Here is an 18,223-nt window from a genome sequence, read left to right on the forward strand (position 1 = left end):
AGAGGATTTGGCACCCTTGTTGTATTTGCCTATAATGCATCTGAAATATTTAAAGTAACAAACTACATACTGCAACCCCCCTCCCCTGCCTGGTTTCAATGAAAGAGCCACTTCACACATTCCAGGTGGGGGTGTGACTGTGAACTGGACTGTCCTGTGAATGCAGTCTGTCTGTTCTTCTTCTCAAACAGTGGGATTCCTGACAACAATTAGAAGTAGACAGCTAAACAAATATCTGAAATATCATTTTCATCACTTCCAGCAGACCCTTTTAAAATATATCATTAATTTCACATAATAATTGTAATCAGAATCATACGCAAGATACCTTCCCCCTTTATATACATGCTCTATATACATTTGTAAAAAGTAAACTGTCCATCAGATCGTTTTTAAGGAACATCAAACTTGTTGAACATAACTTTAAAATGCTTCACTTTAGTGAAACTGTTTCAGGAATACTATTTAAAGATGTTTCAATTGTATTTTACGTGAAAACCAACAGGTCGATGTACCATGCACTCCCTTGGCATTAGTTATAAGTAGATATGAATTTGTTTTTTTAAGGTTTACCGTCAACAACCGCTCCAATATTAATGCATATATTCTGTAACACCTTGTAACACTCAATTCGGCTTAGGTTTACTACTTTTGTATACTTCATTACTGTATATGACACACTTTTTGTACATGTTAACAACAGTGCATTTTCAGTGCATCGGATGGGAAAAGGAAATACCATTGAAACCACGTCGACTGACATCACTTCCTCAAAATGTTAGAACCTCAAATCCCATTGGTTGATGGTTTAAAGGGGCACACTTCCGGTCGATGTGATTGGTTGCCGCATTTTGCGCACGGATTTCAAATAGAAGCAGAAACTGGCGGATGTTCAGTTGAGGAACATTTCATTTGGAATCGGCAAACACAGGAGTCAGACGAAAGATAGCTCAGCGGTAAAAAGGAGGGAAGCGAGGGTCAGCTTTGGATAACGATATTTACAAGCCTAAGGTAAGAGCCTTTGCTTAATATCCTATGGACTATGAATTGCTAATGTTATTATTAAGTATTAGGATGTTCTGTCAGCTTTGTTAATAGCATTGGCACTTTAATTTCGCTGGATTAAGATTAATAAGTGTTGGTTAAACGTTGATAAATATATATTATCTGAACAATCTCAGCCGAAAAATACTGCATTTCAGAGTACAATAAGAACCTTAGTTTGAGTTCTGAATGCAATAGTATGAGTAATGAAAGTTAGCTACTTGGTTAGAAGCTACTTCCATGCGTCCCACTGTACGCGCGTAAATGCATGATTATAGTGATAACTAAGCGATGTATTTGATATGAAGCATTTATCCCGTAATGTTCAACATATCATCGTACAATATACATGTAATGTAACTACCCACTTATTTAGCGTATGCATTTAAAGACTGCTATAGGGAATCTGGGTACGTTCACGTCACCGATACGTTTCCGCCAAATCTAGGTACATCGCGCCAAAATCAATTATTTGAAAAGTGATATAAACTAAACTATCCCAACCGTGTTAAACGTTTATAATACAAGTTTAACTGCAATATAGTCACTTCGTATGACTTTCTCTTATGTCAAGAAACGCATTAGTTACCTTCTATTAGCGGGGAGCTAGGTTGGCTTGCACAAGAGAAGCCATGTTGCCTGGCAGTCACATTGAATATGTGTTAACCCAATTAACTCCTGATTTGTCTTTTTTATCCAGATATCTTCATTGTGCGCAGTGTGTTTTACTGTCAAAGTCATCATGAAATGCCCTCACTACGAGTATACATTGGCCAACAATATGGATATAAGCGCTGCAGCAGACTCCAGGGTGCTTCACCTAAAAGCTTCCCCAGTGAAAGAGCCCCTCCCCCTCAAACCCCAGTGCCCACCTGCTGGAGTGACCACAGAGTTGTTCTCTCACAACAACAACACCAAAGCAGTCCACAACAAGGAAAACGGCACCAACAAAGAGCATGCCAGGACTCTGGATGAAGTGTTTGAGGACAGTGGCTATCTGTCTCTGCACAATAGTCAGATCGATGATAATCATGGGGTGGAAGAGGGTGAACACATCCATGAAAAACCAGCAGCACCCCTGCCACCTTCAAATGTGGCAAATCATCAAAAAAAGACAACTCCAAATAATTCTCCCACTAAATATAAAGGAAGGACTGACTGTAACCGGCAAGTGTCTCTGGAGGTAGCTTCTACTCCTGTGGATTGCCATACAAGGAGAACAGTGACATACTCGCTGTCATCCACCCCGTCCGAGCATCACAACGACCCCAACCTGCCCATACTGAAGTTCCAGAAGGCAGTTTGTGAGGAACTTGCAAAGAACTATCGTAAGAATAAGAGGTAAGATAATTATGCATATCTGATAACAAAGACTTTACCTGCTCCGATTTGCACACAATAGGTAACACACAGACCTACCCATTCTTAATTAGTCTGCATTTAGATGTGGAATAGTATACAAGGTTCTGCTTTTGGGATATCTTCCCAATATCAAAATCAGTGTCGCATATCTAGTGAAACATTTTAAAGGTTAGGAGGACCATAAACGACAACCATTCTCTACCAGAATCAAAGCTGGCAGACATGCCTGAGATCAATTTTGGGGTCTCATTTTACGGGGCCACTCTGCTAAACCTAAACTAATTTCAAATTTGATTCCTTGTTTCAGTTTAGACTTTAATGAACATGTACAATCGTCTTCCTGTGTCTCAGGTATGACTGGAGCATCGTCAACAAGGTTGCAGAGCATCATCTTTTGGATCGGGTGATCGGAGGCCATATGGGCCAGGAGTACATCGACGTGTTTTCGTGTCTTCTGTCCAGGAACATGAGAAGCATCCTGACCAACATCCTGGCCCTGCTGGGAGACATGGACCTCATCAGGTAAACTACAAATGCTTTACTATGTGGCAAGTTGTGTCGACACAAAACCCATCTAGATGCTGAAGTAAAGAAAGTTTACTTTTGTTTATGTTATCAGCTGAAGTCACAGTTTATAGTTTAAGACGAAAGCGTTGGAACTATTGTTGAATTGATTACGTTTTTTTAAGTTTAAGAAACTGCACACAAGTGACAACACGTCAACGTTGAGATGTTAAAACATACTGGTCAGAAATAGTTAGAAATGGTACTTTTTAACATTTTTATTATTATAGTTACCATTTTTCTCTTGTGTAAAGTCCTCGTACGTTTACCTTTTCCCCCTCAGCTGTAAGAAAGTGAGCAGGACATGGAGGAGGTTCATCTGTCAGGATACAGCAGTTCTGAGCAGGTGTCAAAGAGCTGAGAAGGCACTCAGGGTGAGGAAATCACACAAGTGTACACCCTTTGTAGGACCAAGCACTGAGTTGTGCAAGAATCTTGCATTGTTGTGCCTCTGGCCATCAGTGAGATTGTTGCTGAACAACTTACTCCATATGCTGTTCATGTTCTAATGTTTCCTTTTTCTCGTTTCTCAGGAGTCAAGGAACTCCATGAGGCAACAGGGCTGTGGTCTGACGAGAGATTCAGTTGTGTCCAGGGTGGTGTTCTCCTGCATGCAGACCCTGGCCTCACCAAGTACCCCATCTTCCTCCTCATCAAGCTGCAGGGTCAACAGACGTCCTGCTCACTCTCAGAAAGGCATCACGCCCCATCAGCACTGCACACGCTTCAATGAATACATGCAGGTAAGAATTTGTTTATAAATCAGAATAACTAGCGCCAGAACCCATCAAACCCAGCATTTCTGAATATAAATGTGTACTGCTAGTATAAAAGCATATTAGGAGGGCAACAGCCCCTTCTTAAACAGAGATTTCAGTACATGCCAAGAAGAAAATAAAGCCTGTGCAATGGATTTTCCTTTATTACTCTGAACCAAACAATGGCAGTGTAATGTAATGTTGCCCCAGAGTAGGATTTGAGATGGCACAACTGCGTCACAGCAGCAAAAGAAGACGTAACATTCAACACCACTGTGTTAGTGTGTACAGTCTGTCCCAGCTGCTGTGGTGTGACTTTCTTATCCACACAATGGGAAGGCAATCAGATTCACGCTGTGGAAAATACATTACATTATTTGGATTCTAGTTGTGGCGGCTATATTCCCATTGAATACGGCTAAACTTCGCTCATTGTTGTGACGCGTATAATAAAGTCTGTACTGAACGGATATTTAATATTTTTAAATCAAAACAATAAACAAACAGAATCATACGGTCAACAAAAGATTTCAGAGCTACGCTCACCCCCATTGTCATGCTACCAAACCTCCACATACACCAGGTGCCCTAAATACCATTAACCACACCCATGTGACAATCACCGCAAACAACCAACGCGGGCTCTTAAAAAGTCTTACATTTGATAATCTGAATTTAAGGCCTTAAAAAGGTCTTCAATATGATCAAAAAAATAAGAAAGTTCTTAAATATGATTTAGAAGGTCTTAAAAATGATCGGATTTGAAAGGTACTTCTGTGTTGCGATCGTGTCTAAAAGTGTTTTGGGGGAAATGTCCGGGCTGCAAAGTAACCAGTGCGGCAATAGCCTTTCGGTTCCCCCCAACAATTTGTATTGAAATAAATCAACATGGAACCAGTAATCATTAACTTTGTTTCAGCCGGCCCCTTATCGGAGAACACCCAGCTAGTAACCTAGCAACCAAGCTTCAGCTAGCGGCAGTCAGAAATTAGGTATCTTCGAATCTACTTACAAATAAATACGGTAAGTTCAACCGCATTTGGTTGGAAAACATCGAATTTAGGGCTTGGTTGAAACCAGTGGAGGGGAACGTGTTTGAAGCCCTCTGCACCTTTTGCAAACAAAATTAGCGTTTGTTTTGCTAATGCAGCTACTCCCGCAACAACACCGGGGGACCTCCGGGCGCCGTTTGAGTCTACGTCAACCCTAAAAGCGGAGGGGCTGTGGACGCTAAATACCGTAGCTAAACACCAATCATATAACAGCATGAAGACGGCAGAGCTCTGACTATAGCTCTTGTCACTCACACACACACACACTTTTTGTCTAACACGCTAACACAGTTCTGTGTACTGTTATGTTCAGTCGTCGTTCTTATGTTGAACATGAATAAATTTACTAAATTAAGTAATTATGGGATGTATTTCTTCTTTCCTAGCAATTTTCATTCATACTTTCTTGCCGTGAAATAGGTCTTAAATTCTATTCAAAGTGGTCTTAAAAAGTCTTAAATTTGAGTTGGTGAAACCTGCAGGAACCCTGAACCAATAACAAGCGTGTGTGGTGTTAACAAATAATTAAGATAATATAACTATAAACACAGGCTACCACAGCATTTTGGCTCCTACTCTAGTGTTAACATGAATTTGTTTTGTTTTCTGTCCAGGCGGCCAGCAGTCTGAAGCAGCACGAGTCTCTGCGTCAGTGCAAGCGCTGCGGCTCTCCAGCGACGCACCTGTCCGAGGTTCGGAGGGCCACGTGCACCAGCCTCAACTGCCAGTTCGATTTCTGCACCTACTGCCAGGAGAAGTTCCACGGCTCGAACCCCTGCAGAGTGGTGATGCCCCGATCCCTCTTTTCCACCACGAAGACGACCCCGATCCTTCCAGGTAGCGCTCGCAGCAAGAGGGGCATCCGGCGCCTGTGATGGAGCGCTATGGGGGTTTTATTCTCTGAATGTTTTAATGTCCTCTGTCTACGCTGGCTCAGACAGCGAGGAATGTTTTAATGTCCTCTGTCTACGCTGGCTCCCTCCAAAGCTCGGACAGCGAGGAATGTTTTAACACAAGCTGGACTTCTAATTGTGTCACTGTGGCATTAAAACTTTGTGACACGCAGAACTCCGGCTCTACGCAACTGAATCAACGTACTGAAGCACTTGATAGCGCACTGCTGGGACAATCAACCAGTGTCACTTGGCGAAAGCTGTGTGTCGTCTGTGAGCGACATACACATCTGATGCCGAAAGAAATGCAGATTGGTATGCTTTAAGTTGTCCAATTTTATATTCGTTTTTAAAATGAAATGTATGTATATTGTCAATTTTAAATAGTTTTGTATATGTTTTTAAATAAATGTTGGTCCTCAAGCGGTGTTTAAATGTTCATATTTACTACATGTAAATAAATGTTACATAAAACTGATCTTGTTTTTTTGTTGTTCCTCAATGTGACACTTATCCTAGAGCTGAAGTTTGTCCAGTCAGTGTAGTTGTGGAAACTAATCAGCCACTTGAGTTAGTACATGAAGATATGCTTTAAATATAACCTTAGATAACCAGTGGCATTAGTGACTTCTTAACGCTAGTTATAAATACTTTACATCTTAGAAGTTTCACAGAATTATTGGCAATTTCAAACAGTTGAGGGGAAAACGTGTGTAGGGAGGCGTGTGGCGTAGTGGGTTGTCCGCAGGTGTTCGGATCAGGGGGTCACAGGTTCAAACCCCACTGCAGTCAGCATGTCGTTGTGTCCCTGGGCAAGACACTTCACCCCAAATTGCTCCTGTAGGGATTGTCCACAGTATTGAGTATGTAAGTCGCTTTGGATAAAAGCGTCTAACAAGTAACATGCAATATTAAAAACAGAACTGTCTAAGACCTTGTGCTCTATTTCTAACATGAGTGTATTATCTTTTTTATCAGCTTAAGAACTTTAAAAATGACTAAAAGTTAAATGTGACGATTGATTGCACACAGTTTGACAAACAAATGCAAAGAATAATACATATCAACACGAGTTGGTATTATTAGCTGCCTTGAAAAACACTCGATGTCCACGGGGTCTTAAAAAGTATTAAAAGTTGATAAATCAATTTAGCGAAAATTAAGGCTATTAAAAAGTATTAAACGGCATTTTCCAAGGTATTACATTTTGTAGCTTGTTTTCGATAAGTATATCAATTGTCCAACGAGGTTGTATTCTACAGTCTGCCTGAATGTAATCATTGCGTAGGTGTGTAGTGTGATTCTGTGTAGTTTATTTATGGCATCCCGTTGGATTTTACGTCATCTGAACAGGACATTGCACGCTCACTGCTTGATAGCGCGCGAAGGCCCGTTTACGCCGGTTGTTAAACAACATCGTTATGGGGAAATGCAAGTTTGCGTCCAAATGGTTGGAAGATAAGGAGGAAGGACAATCAATACTGTATAGTAAATGTGAGGTAGAGTGTGTCGCCAATGTAACCGGTTAAAACTTGAAGTGGCGATGAGGTCTTAAAATGTATGGAAAGGGTCTTAAAGGTCTTAAAAGGTATTTGACTTCAGGATTCCTGCATATACCCTGGTCTAATACCTTGTGCTCTATTTTCAACATGAGTGTATTATCTTTTTTATCAGCTTAAGAATTTAAAAAATGACAAAGTTAAATGTGTATTAAGATTGGAGGACTGGTCATTTTTTACATGGGTTGTTTTGTTTTAGTGAATGCATGTTGGGGGTTTTTACGGATTCTTAACTTGGATTTTTGTTTCAGATTTTACTGAAGAAGAAATGTAGGTAGTCATGTTTAGATGTCTACAGCAGAGGGCAGCATCGTGTACACTTCTCAGGGTAAAGGATTCTTCACTGCACTCTGACGATTGATTGCACACAGTTTGACAAACAGATGCATAGACAAATACATATCAACACGAGTTGGTATTATTAGCTGCCTTGAAAAACACTACCAAATATGACTAGTGCATAACATACTGCCCATGCTGGTTGCCCATTACATTTCCATCCTAATGATTTAGAAAAAAAGCGTTACATGTGGAATTAAAAAGGTTAGTTTTAGTTTAGTCAGTCTTTGCAAATCCTCCAATTTTACAAGCAGATTATTTGAATAAACAGAACTTTTCTGTCGAGTACACAATGGCACAAAGTCCAAATGTACTGTGTATTTAGGATTAATTTGGCTTCTGATAAGGAATTCAACGGTAGAAATGATTAACATGTTTAATAGGTCATGCACGCCCTCCTATTATAATAATCATGCTCTCACAGTATGCCAGTATACTACAGTATGTAGTCATTGTACATTGTGTTGTATTATAATGCCATATGCAGCACCAACTTGTGCTTTTGCAAACTAAAGTGTCTCTGCATATTATACGAGTTATTCTCAACGGAGACTTTTCACATTATAAATATGTTGTATCACTAAACATCTGAGCTGAAACCTGAGGAAAATACCTATATAAAACAAACACAACATCTATTGAAAAAATATTCCCAGGATAACAAATATGGTTTGCTTGCATCTGCCATCAGCTGTTTAGGGGAGCTATGGAGCTGCAAAGAGCATCAGGGACATCAGGTATAGTTACCCTCTGACATTTGCAGGATGTAATATGTATATATAAGAGTTATACATACCTGCAGTTTGTTTTTCTCCCACGTCACGGTTAGTACTGTCACATGTTTCCAGTTGAGATTAATCGGTTTCTGCTGTTACTGCAGGTGAATAAGGGCAAATAAGCAATAGCTGCAACCATGTTCGAGCACTGACACACATTCACAAACACACACAACCTTACACATATTCTCTTCTGAACTCAATGATACCTCCAAGACGAGTAAATGAAAAACCGATCATGAGTTTGTGATAAGTGAATTTGTATATTATGTTCTTTTTCAATATACTCCACTCTTTTACTGATACACTTCCTTTTAGTCAACTGGTGTTAACACATAACAGCAAAAACAAAGCCTTAGCGGTTATTAGATTGAGGTACTTTTTTTAAACAAAGGCGTGACGAGCATGTCTGATATAATTAGCCAATGTGGGATATATAAGTGTCAGTGTACAAGAGCCATAGATACCAATACAGAGATACTGAATAAACTGAATGTTGAGATTGTCCACCACAGCCTCGATGTCATGCTCAGTACATTTAGTTGTTGACGTTCTTTATAATATAACATACCTTTATGAAATATGTCTATGTGGAAAGAAAAATCTTAACCAACCCATATCATTATTTGTATCAGCTGCAAAAAATCCACTAATGTGTTTATCTTTCAACTCCAGGTGTGCCAAACGACTGTAAAGCCATTTGTAGAGCTTTTTGGCTTAAAATAAAATAAACTCCTTGCTTCCTTAAGAAGAGACATTGTGTGGATTTAAATGAGAGAGCAGCTGCACATCTCACATGTAAGGAAATGTTCTGACGACAGAGCTAAATGGACGTTTTTGTGAAGCGTCAGAGCTGCTGCTGCTGCTGCTGTCAGGGTGGTAAACAGCTGCTGATGAATCTGTGCCGTGGCCTTTCCCTCCCTCAGAGACTCAGGATCATTTATCTGGCAGATTTATTGATCGGCCGCTGCAGCGAGACACATCCCCAACACAATCAGGACGGCTGCTAATTGTAAAAGTATTGAGAGCCGTCTGTCACATACGTGTTTGTGTGTCACTGTAATAAGCAAGTGTTTAAGGATGAAGGAGAGCCATTAAACGTATGCAGGCTATTCTCTCACCTACAATTAAATAATGCAAATCAGGTTGTTATATATTGTTGTACATTTTTGCATTTTCCTAACCAGATGGAGTATCCGTGTCCATCAGGGGTCCCTTTATCTTCTTCATCACTTTTCTTAGCGTCTTTCCCCTCCTTTTAATTACATTTTCTTACTTCATTAGACTTAATGAAGATACTGTATGTGAAATGGGACACCTTGATAAGCTATCAGAAGCTTGCATCTATCTGCTCATCCTTAGAAATGCCCTCCTTTCCTGTTTTTATTTATTTATTTGCATAAACAGCTCATTTCAGCCCAAGGATAGAGGATGGGGGTGGATGTACGACAGGGCAACATCCGGAGTGTGTGTGTGTGTGTGTGTGTGTGTGTGTGTGTGTTTTTTCAGGACGATGATCTTGATGCACACTGACTTCCACATGTCAATCAGCCGTATGTCACCCAAGTTGAACTGTAAAAGCCCTGAAAAGGAGCTGTCACCGGAGCGCCTGCAGGGACAACGAAGCAGGAAGTGAATCAAATCCTCAGACTGATGCTGAGGAGAGACACATGAAGCCAGGCTGGTGACTAAATGTTTTTCAATATTAAAAAAAGGAAGAATAAATATGCCATGTAAACTGATGGGGTGTGAGCAGGCTTGAAGTGTATTGGCTGTTTGGGAATAAGATGGTGGAAAGTCTACATTCTCCTTTTGACCAACATCCAGCTCATAATTTAAAAATATTTGTTTTTTTCCTAACAATCCACAATCAGAAAAAACCTCATGTATTCCGTTTTCAATTATCAGATTATTACAAACTCATATACACAGAAGGTCCCTTGGTTTCTAGCCCATCCTTGCCTTATGCACTCCAAGACTGCTAACTTTAAGAAATTATAAAAGCCCCTTCTTGAATATAAATGAATGGTAATGAATCAGCAATTTATCTGGAGCTTTTATATGAAGTATACGAGATGTGATAATTGACTCAGGTAATCTGCAATGTTTGACAAATGTGCCTTTAGAGAACTAGGTTGAAAACATTTTCATCAATAATGCTTTGAATCATCTCAAAGACATCGTTTCATTTCTCTTTGAGCACAGCTCTGCAGCCTCTCCAGGGAAAATCTGTTGTATTCTGTATGAGGCATTACTGATGTATAAGAATATGAGAATAAGGTATTATAACCTGCAGACGCTTAATTAATTCCAGTGAGAGTCACAGATGTATGGGTATACTTGAGTACTTAAGGAAGAGCTTGGCTCAAGAAAAGTACACACACACACACACACACACACACACACACACACACACACACACACACACACACACACACACACACACACACACACACACACACACACACACACACACACACACACACACTGTGCTTGGTGTTAAAAGGCTGCAGCTCTGTCTGTTTTTACTCTGATTGGTCCATTAATATCAGCACTGCAGTGAGGAGAGTTAGCGAGTGAAGCCTCTCCACAAAGCAGGCTGTAATCAAACATGTCCAGGAGAGTGGATGGACACACATCATACAGTATATATATATATATATATATATATATTTATATATATATATATTTATACACACACACACACACACACACACACACACACACACACACACACACACACACACACACACACACACACACACAGCAACAGCATACACAACAAACCTTAACCAAAGTTTTTCGTGAAAAACAAACCTGCCTCACCCTGGGAAAGTCTATTAAATGAGCGCAGATGGAGAGACACACAAACAAGCACACATCCATATGGGTTTTAAACAGGCAACTATATTAATCATAACCATACTCAAAAAATGTCCTAATAGTTCCCAATAACTCTCTCTCGAACAAAAACCCCAAACAAACTTTAGAACACATTTTAGGGAAAAGTTCAACTTTAACCCCATGTAAACATTCAATCATTATTAATTGATAATTCAAATGTTTTGGTTTAGACCTTCATAGGTTATTCTAGAAATGACTTGACTACAGGTGTGTGGAGAAACTAAACACTTGATTACAGAAGTATGCATTCAGATAATCCATGTTAAATGTTGGACTTTAATATTTTTACATTTCCATTTATCTATTATCTAAGCCAGCATATTACATGTCTACGGATTAGTGACACCAAGTGTTTGTCATTTGGTGTTTGTGAAATGTCTCTACAAATTGGTTTTATGGCTGCAAACTAATCACATTCCCATCAGAATGCAATTAGCTAGCGTTAGCGTGCTAATACGCATCACTGATTTGGAGAACAGTCAACAATAAATAATTGTAAGCATTGTCACATGGTGTGCTTGTTGACATGTTGATGTTAGCATTTAGCCCAAAGCTCAATTGTGGTTAGGTTATTCCCAGCAGACGTGTTAGCATTGCCGTAGACGCTTAGTTCTGTTAACTCCACGTGAAACCAAACGATCCAATTGCAAACTGTGAATTCGATGTGAGCTAACTCGGCAAAATCCGTCATGAACACAGAATGACACTTCTTCTTTTTCTAATTATAACTAGAAGTTAGAGTGTCATCGTCTGATCCTTTGATTTGGTCCAGCCCTGCAGAACATTGCTTATGACATTTATGAGTCAAATATCCGCTGCTATTTGAACATTTGTAAACAAAGTGAGTCACAGGGGAGGGACTAAGCATGTTACATTTTAACTTAACACTAGATTTAAGCTATTTGGAGACTGATATCCTGGTTACATAAAATCTGTTGAATATTATATAATTCCTTGAACTCTTTGTGATTGTTTTGCAAAAAATCCTTGGGATACTTAGGGGTAAAATCACAACTAGAGATACTTTTACGTGCAGTTACTAATCAACTGTTTTATTTTCAGGATATACTGATTGTTTACTAGTTTTGTAACACCTTTTATTTGACTGGAACCAAGCCTGGATTTATTGCTGACAAAACCTTTTTCAGGATAAAACAGGTTTGACTATGTATGTGTCATCATTCGTTTGAGCTGAAACATTACCTATTTCTCACTGGTCTGGTCTCTAGTTGTTCCAGAAAGTCTTACACTTTAAATCAAGCTACTCAAAGCTTAAGCTCGTATTTTAGGATATTAACCTTATAACTACCATACCAAATGATTTTTTAAATTATGAAATGTTTAAGGGGACAAAAAGGTAAAAAACAGAAAATCACAGCCAATTTCCAACTGCTGACAGAGTGTCGCTGTCCGTGGTGCTCAAATATTCCCTTTGTGTTTCCTCTGCTTTGTGACTTTCTGTGAGGAAGAGTGAGTGAAAGGATGTATTGAATAGAAACTCATTTGTGTGGTTGAAGCTGACCTGGGACAGCAATGTTTTGTTGTTGTAGTCAAGGGTACTTAAAATAAATCTGAATAATACGATTAGTTGTTTTCAGTGTTACTGAGTGGAGAGCTTTTTTACACACAAAGAATCACATTTTATGTAAAAGACTAAATTCTGTAAAATATGAGACTTTCAAATAGTAAAACTGCCAAAAGCACAACATATAAAACTTCACGGTATACTATTAACTTTCAAAAATCCAAACTCTAAAACCCCCATTGTCAAACAATCAGCCAGACAAAAAGACTCAGCTTTGAAAAATAAACCAATATCTTTTATTTGGTGAGTGGTGTGCATCACTATATGCCCTAAAGGCAGGTCTATGCTCAGTTACAATGTTTTTGCTCTACATATTGAATAGTATAAAGTGATTATATGCATCTGTGTCCATTCAAAACTCCACCTCCTCTTGGTCCTGTGTCTCCTTTTAATCATGAAAACACTCTTTTAAACAACTCGGTCAACACTTGTGATTTAGATTGCAGCATTGAACATTATTGGGACAACTGTTTTCAATACAACCAGTGTTCTGTGTTCAGAAATCAGTGGTAACTTAGCATCCTAATGCATCCCAACAAAATCCGTTTTCAGTGTTATTGAATTTAAATGCAATTATTTTCTATTAAAGGTGAAAGGGCCTACTGATTTTGTATAAAGCAGTGGTTCCACTGAAAGCCAATGGTGCGTCACTATTGATTGTTAATGGAAGTATTGGTTAGTGAAATGTAATCAGGTCTAATCAGACGGATAGTAATGTTTATGTATATATATATATAAACTATATACAGTGTAAACATGTACGGTGTGGATGAGTAGATAGATAACCACATTGGAGAACACATCATCATTGGCTGCTTGACCTTCGAATGTCCTTTGGATTAATAGTGTGTTTCTGGAATGGCCGGTTTCATGAGGATGAGTTGACGTATTCACTCGAGCTCTAGACCCCTCCTCAAAGTGGCTGCAACAGGAGAAAGGAAGACAATGGACAGAAAAGACAATTATTGATCTAGTACAAATGCAACAAACAAAAAAAGACCATCTCTATATTTACCTACATTTACTTATTGATTTGTTGTAAAAGTCAAGCATAACATACTGCATGTGTGAGGGTGTGACATCAGAATTAGTGCTCCATGCTAGCCTTCTTAATGTCCAAATAAGAGGACATAATGTGGGTGATCTCGTTCTTCTACCTCTCGAAAGACAGGTTGTGTTCTTTGAGGGATAATATATCTGAATGTTCAAAAAGCTGAATCCTAAGGAACTGAGTTTGATCCTGTCTTAGTCAGTTTATTCAGATGCTGGTATGGTTTGGAGATGAGGTACTTGAGAAGGTTAAAGGGACAGTTCACCTCAAAAACTAAATGTTCCTCCTACCCAGCGCTAATCTAGATTGTTACAGTATGATTTGCCAAGTTTTGGAGATACCTATAGAGATGTCTGCCTTCTCTTGAATTTGAGGAATTTAGATTGCATTGGCTTGTTGCGCTTAAAGCGCCAAAGTCATACATCGAAAAACTCAATAGCAATGTCTCTTTCAAGAAATAACTAACTAGTTGTTCAAGATAATCAAAGGACCTTGTTGTGAGCAGTTTAATTCATTATCAAAAGGTAAGGATACATTGACAGATACCTTGGATCTCCTACGCTAACAAATGTTACAGCTCTTGTCCATTTATGTAATTAGGTAAGTGTGTGTGTGTGTGTGCGTGTGCGTGTGCGTGTGCGTGTGCGTGTGTGTGTGTGCATTCCTACCAGATGAAAGTTGTTTAGAAGGTGATCTACGTTGATATCATCGTAGCTCTCCTGGAAGGTGTTGGGTTCGTCTCTGGACTCCTCTGCCTCGCTGGTGCCAGGATCTTCTAGGCTGTGTGTAGACAGTCGTACATATTACAATACTGTACAAACTGGTTAAAAAAAAACATCTACTGTATGGTATTCCATTAAAATTGTACTAGAAGATGTGTTTGTTAAGGGAGTGTCAAGATGGCAGCAAGTGTAAAGTTCAAACTAAAACTTGCTGGGATGTCTACCTTCTCTTTCCTGTTAAGACTGAGTTCAGGTACTTCTTGACGGCCATCTGTTTGCGAAAGCGGCTGTAGTTGTCTGTAAAGATGGCGTCTGAGTGGCGCTTCACTGGCTCCTCCATCAGCTCATCACTGCAGAGGATAAAAGAGATAAGGAAATACAGAGAGATGAATGGAAGAGTTAGATCCTCTCCGCAGTTCAGAGGGCAGCAGGGTTACATTCAAAGTCAGTGATTCATGGTGTCTTTGTTCTCTTTGTGTATGATGCATGAATCCCTCCTGGCTGTACACCAAACATGTGATGAAGCAGTAATGGCATAAATTAACCTTTTAGTCAATTACAAAATGCATCATCAAGCAGGTCGGATCTCTTCATTGCAAATGTCAGTAGGTCCTCTGGTGTTAAACTGTCAGCATTACAAAAAAGTCACAGCTCATGAAATAATAAAATCTAGTTTTTTATCAAGAGCATAATTAATTTGACTAATAATCAAGCAGATTTCTCAACAATGTGTAAAAATGACTGAAGCAAAAAGACATGCACTGTCAAGTGTTTGCCTGCATTACTGTCAGAACTTCCCTGAATAACAGCATTCAAATGGACAGTTTTTTATACTCTAAGTCTAAGGGGACATTACCCCTAGAATTTTAAGACGTACTGAAACGTCAGACTTCCTTACATACCACGTATTTACCGGTCAACTTTTCATCCTACAGTATTAACAAGTCCAAGTGTTTTTTTTACTTCTAGAACTGGCAAAAACAAGGCATATTGTTCTGATGGTTCAATTTGTAGTAATGGTACATCAGGAAGAGGCTAAAGATGGCTTCTTTATCGTTTGCAAAAATAGCTTTAACATAATACTTTAGCAAGCAAGTTTAAAATAAAAGTAGTTTTCAATGCGGTCTAGGTTTGACCGGTTACACAGCATACAGACTTGGTATTTGCTACACTCTCCAAACTGTCAAGTGAAAAGGTCTCTTTTGCCTCATAAAAAAAACCAAATTTTAAAGTTTGAATGTGAAAAATAAGCCACTAAGTGAAAGCGAAATTCAGAATGTTTGCCATCTATCCGGACGGGAGTGACCTACCTGACCCGCTTCCCGATCAGAGACTCCAGGTACCTCCGCGCTGAGAGCTGTCCGAGCAGTTTGCTGTATCCGCTGGTGAACAGACCGTCCGCGTGTCTCGTCGGTCTGCACATCACCACAGGACAGTAACATTAAACTCTGCTTGGATTTGACATATTAAAACACATATAAGGACGACAGCAACAACAACAACAACTGTCAAATAGACGCGCATCAGCTCGAATTCCGAGAGTAATTATAATCAATGTGAGAAAACAAACCTGCTCACTTTACATCTAGAGATCTGATCATATACAGCGCTGGATTAACCCTTTCAGCAGTTTCTTTCGGAAAAAACCTGGTCCTCTTACCTCATGGATGTGTATGGCAGACTCAGAGTCCGGGAGTACAACACACTGCACAGGGCTATTAGGAAAAGCAGCTGGGGGCCGGTTCGTTGTAACATCGCTTTACACCTGAGGATGGAAACGATAATGTTTTTGTTTCTTTCATCACAAAACCGATCCCAATGAAGAAACCACATCATTAACGCCAATTTGTCTACGGAAATCATCATGTACTATGCTCTTCTCATTAACCGTAACATCTTAAATTACGTGAATCAGTGAAGTATTGAACAAGAGGTTAATCTCTCGATGCAAAACAAAAAAAGAACCAGAAGAATACTTTAGCAAAAAAAGCCTTTTTGACGTCGATTTTTAATAAACCACTTGTTTCACGATTCCTTTTGCCACAAGAGAGCAAAAGTTAGCAGCGAAATGCAGTGCGTAATTACGCACGGCTGGCAAGGACAAAACCGAGGACACTGCAACTCTATTTTGTCCAAACAGACTACGAGCCACATTTTTATGTGATGAGTTTCTTCTCATAAAAACGTCTCGTTCCTTCAATGAGTAACTGCCAAAATGCTTTACATTTTGTCAATAACAAAGTCTGATTAAACTGTGGAATGTTAATGAATGGGTAATGTTATGCCCACATATTTTAGCGATAATAAATATGCTCAAATTACAAAGAAGTGAGAGTGAACCATACAGATCGCTTAATGGTGAATTTTGGCGGATGAATGTAACATAAATAAAAGACTACATCCAACGCGTAATTACGCACAGCCATGCACTAAACATCATACTAGACCACAGCTAAAACATTGCTGTGCTGCATGAACTGCAAAGACAAATCTTTTTGATGTAAAAATCCATTTGATCTCTCAATGTCATTCGGAAAGTATTATCAAATCCGCACTGAAGCACGCACAAATATAAGACAATCACAAACACGCTGGTCTGAAAGAAACGTAGATATAAAATCTTACATTTGTTGCAAAAGTAGGTCTTCTGCTTTTTGCTCTGCCTGCTGAGCTGTCCAAAGTCCTGATCTGGAGCTGCTGTTGTATCTCCACTGTTGACCCGATGTTTGCTGACTCTCTTTCTCTTTGCCTTCAGCTCTGCTCCCGTTTTATACACCTGGATGTTTCTTGCGGAGCACGAGCAGACATCAGATTTGATGTGGGCCTGAGACGTCAGCAGGTTGCTATCGTCATTGGTGTTGCTCATGGTCGGAACCAAACAGGCCTATGGTGGAATTAGTGGGAAGTTTTTTCTTCTTCTTAATTAATCGTAGGAATAACCAATTTATGAATCATCTGATTATTTTCCCTAGGCATTTCTCCCTTCAGTGTGCGGGTCAGCTGCTGTAGGAAGCCAAGAAGGGAGAGAAATCTGAGAGGAAAAGTCAAACTTAGGCTAATTGTCAATATGAAAGGACACTCAGAGGCAATGCTTTGTGCATAAATGTCCGTAAAACAGGCTAAACTTAACGGGTAAAGCCTCAATATGTATGTGGATTTTTAACAGAAATTGGCCTCGCTTATGTTGATTTCAACACATACGGAGTTATAAAGATGACTGGAGCATGGAGAAAGGAATCATGAACTATAGTAAGCACTCTGTCCCTCAAGAGTTACCAACAACAGTGATCTATTTATGTATTTAAATATTTCTACAATTAAGTGATGAATAAGATAACTGTCAAATTATATTATTACAATTTGAAAACGGTAGGCTACGTAAATCATGTTAATAGTGTATATGACTCATTTTTAGGGCAGACGATAACAAAAGGTGAGCTTTAACTTAAAGCTGGCTACATGAGGTAAACGCAATGTATGGAGCAGGCTGTGGTAATACAACACAAATCAAAGCAACCAAAAAAACAACAACCTAGAAACAAAGGGTATAGGGCAGGGCAGGCCTATGGCACAAAATTGCAGCACATCCGCGAGGAAACAGGAAGAATATTGCA

General features: G+C 39.3%; 2 protein-coding genes across 3 annotated transcripts in view; one reads left to right on the plus strand and one right to left on the minus strand.

Annotated features, from left to right (window-relative positions):
• The first annotated feature begins 853 nt into the window (after positions 1-853).
• Positions 854-6,151, plus strand: fbxo5 (F-box protein 5). The gene is made up of 6 exons (XM_034151723.1): positions 854-1,011; positions 1,745-2,385; positions 2,758-2,928; positions 3,254-3,344; positions 3,504-3,713; positions 5,395-6,151. Exons 2-6 carry the CDS (start codon positions 1,787-1,789, stop codon positions 5,653-5,655), a joined length of 1,332 nt encoding a protein of 443 aa, XP_034007614.1. The 5' UTR covers positions 854-1,011; positions 1,745-1,786; the 3' UTR covers positions 5,656-6,151.
• Positions 6,152-13,044: 6,893 nt separating this feature from the next.
• The window catches only part of vip (vasoactive intestinal peptide), a 5,398-nt gene continuing 219 nt past the window's right edge, over positions 13,045-18,223 (minus strand). For both annotated transcript variants that reach the window (XM_034152447.1, XM_034152448.1), the window contains exons 2-7: positions 17,235-17,612; positions 16,270-16,374; positions 15,920-16,024; positions 14,834-14,959; positions 14,556-14,667; positions 13,045-13,758 (exon numbers count right to left, since the gene is read on the minus strand). In XM_034152447.1, coding sequence (XP_034008338.1) covers positions 13,750-13,758; positions 14,556-14,667; positions 14,834-14,959; positions 15,920-16,024; positions 16,270-16,374; positions 17,235-17,236 — 459 coding nt within the window. In that variant the 5' untranslated portion in view covers positions 17,237-17,612 and the 3' untranslated portion in view covers positions 13,045-13,749. The remainder of the gene's footprint in view (positions 13,759-14,555; positions 14,668-14,833; positions 14,960-15,919; positions 16,025-16,269; positions 16,375-17,234; positions 17,613-18,223) is intronic.

This window comes from Trematomus bernacchii, unplaced genomic scaffold, assembly GCF_902827165.1.
Source record: "Trematomus bernacchii unplaced genomic scaffold, fTreBer1.1, whole genome shotgun sequence".
In the NCBI taxonomy this organism is placed as follows: Eukaryota; Metazoa; Chordata; class Actinopteri; order Perciformes; family Nototheniidae; genus Trematomus; species Trematomus bernacchii.

Excerpts from the sequence above, each read along its gene's own strand:
- fbxo5 (XM_034151723.1), top strand. The coding sequence starts at position 1,787 with ATGAAATGCCCTCACTACGAGTATACATTGGCCAACAATATGGATATA. Across the intron at positions 2,929-3,253 it reads GGAGACATGGACCTCATCAG|CTGTAAGAAAGTGAGCAGGA; the intron begins GTAAACTACAAA and ends TTTCCCCCTCAG. Across the intron at positions 3,714-5,394 it reads GCTTCAATGAATACATGCAG|GCGGCCAGCAGTCTGAAGCA; the intron begins GTAAGAATTTGT and ends TTTTCTGTCCAG.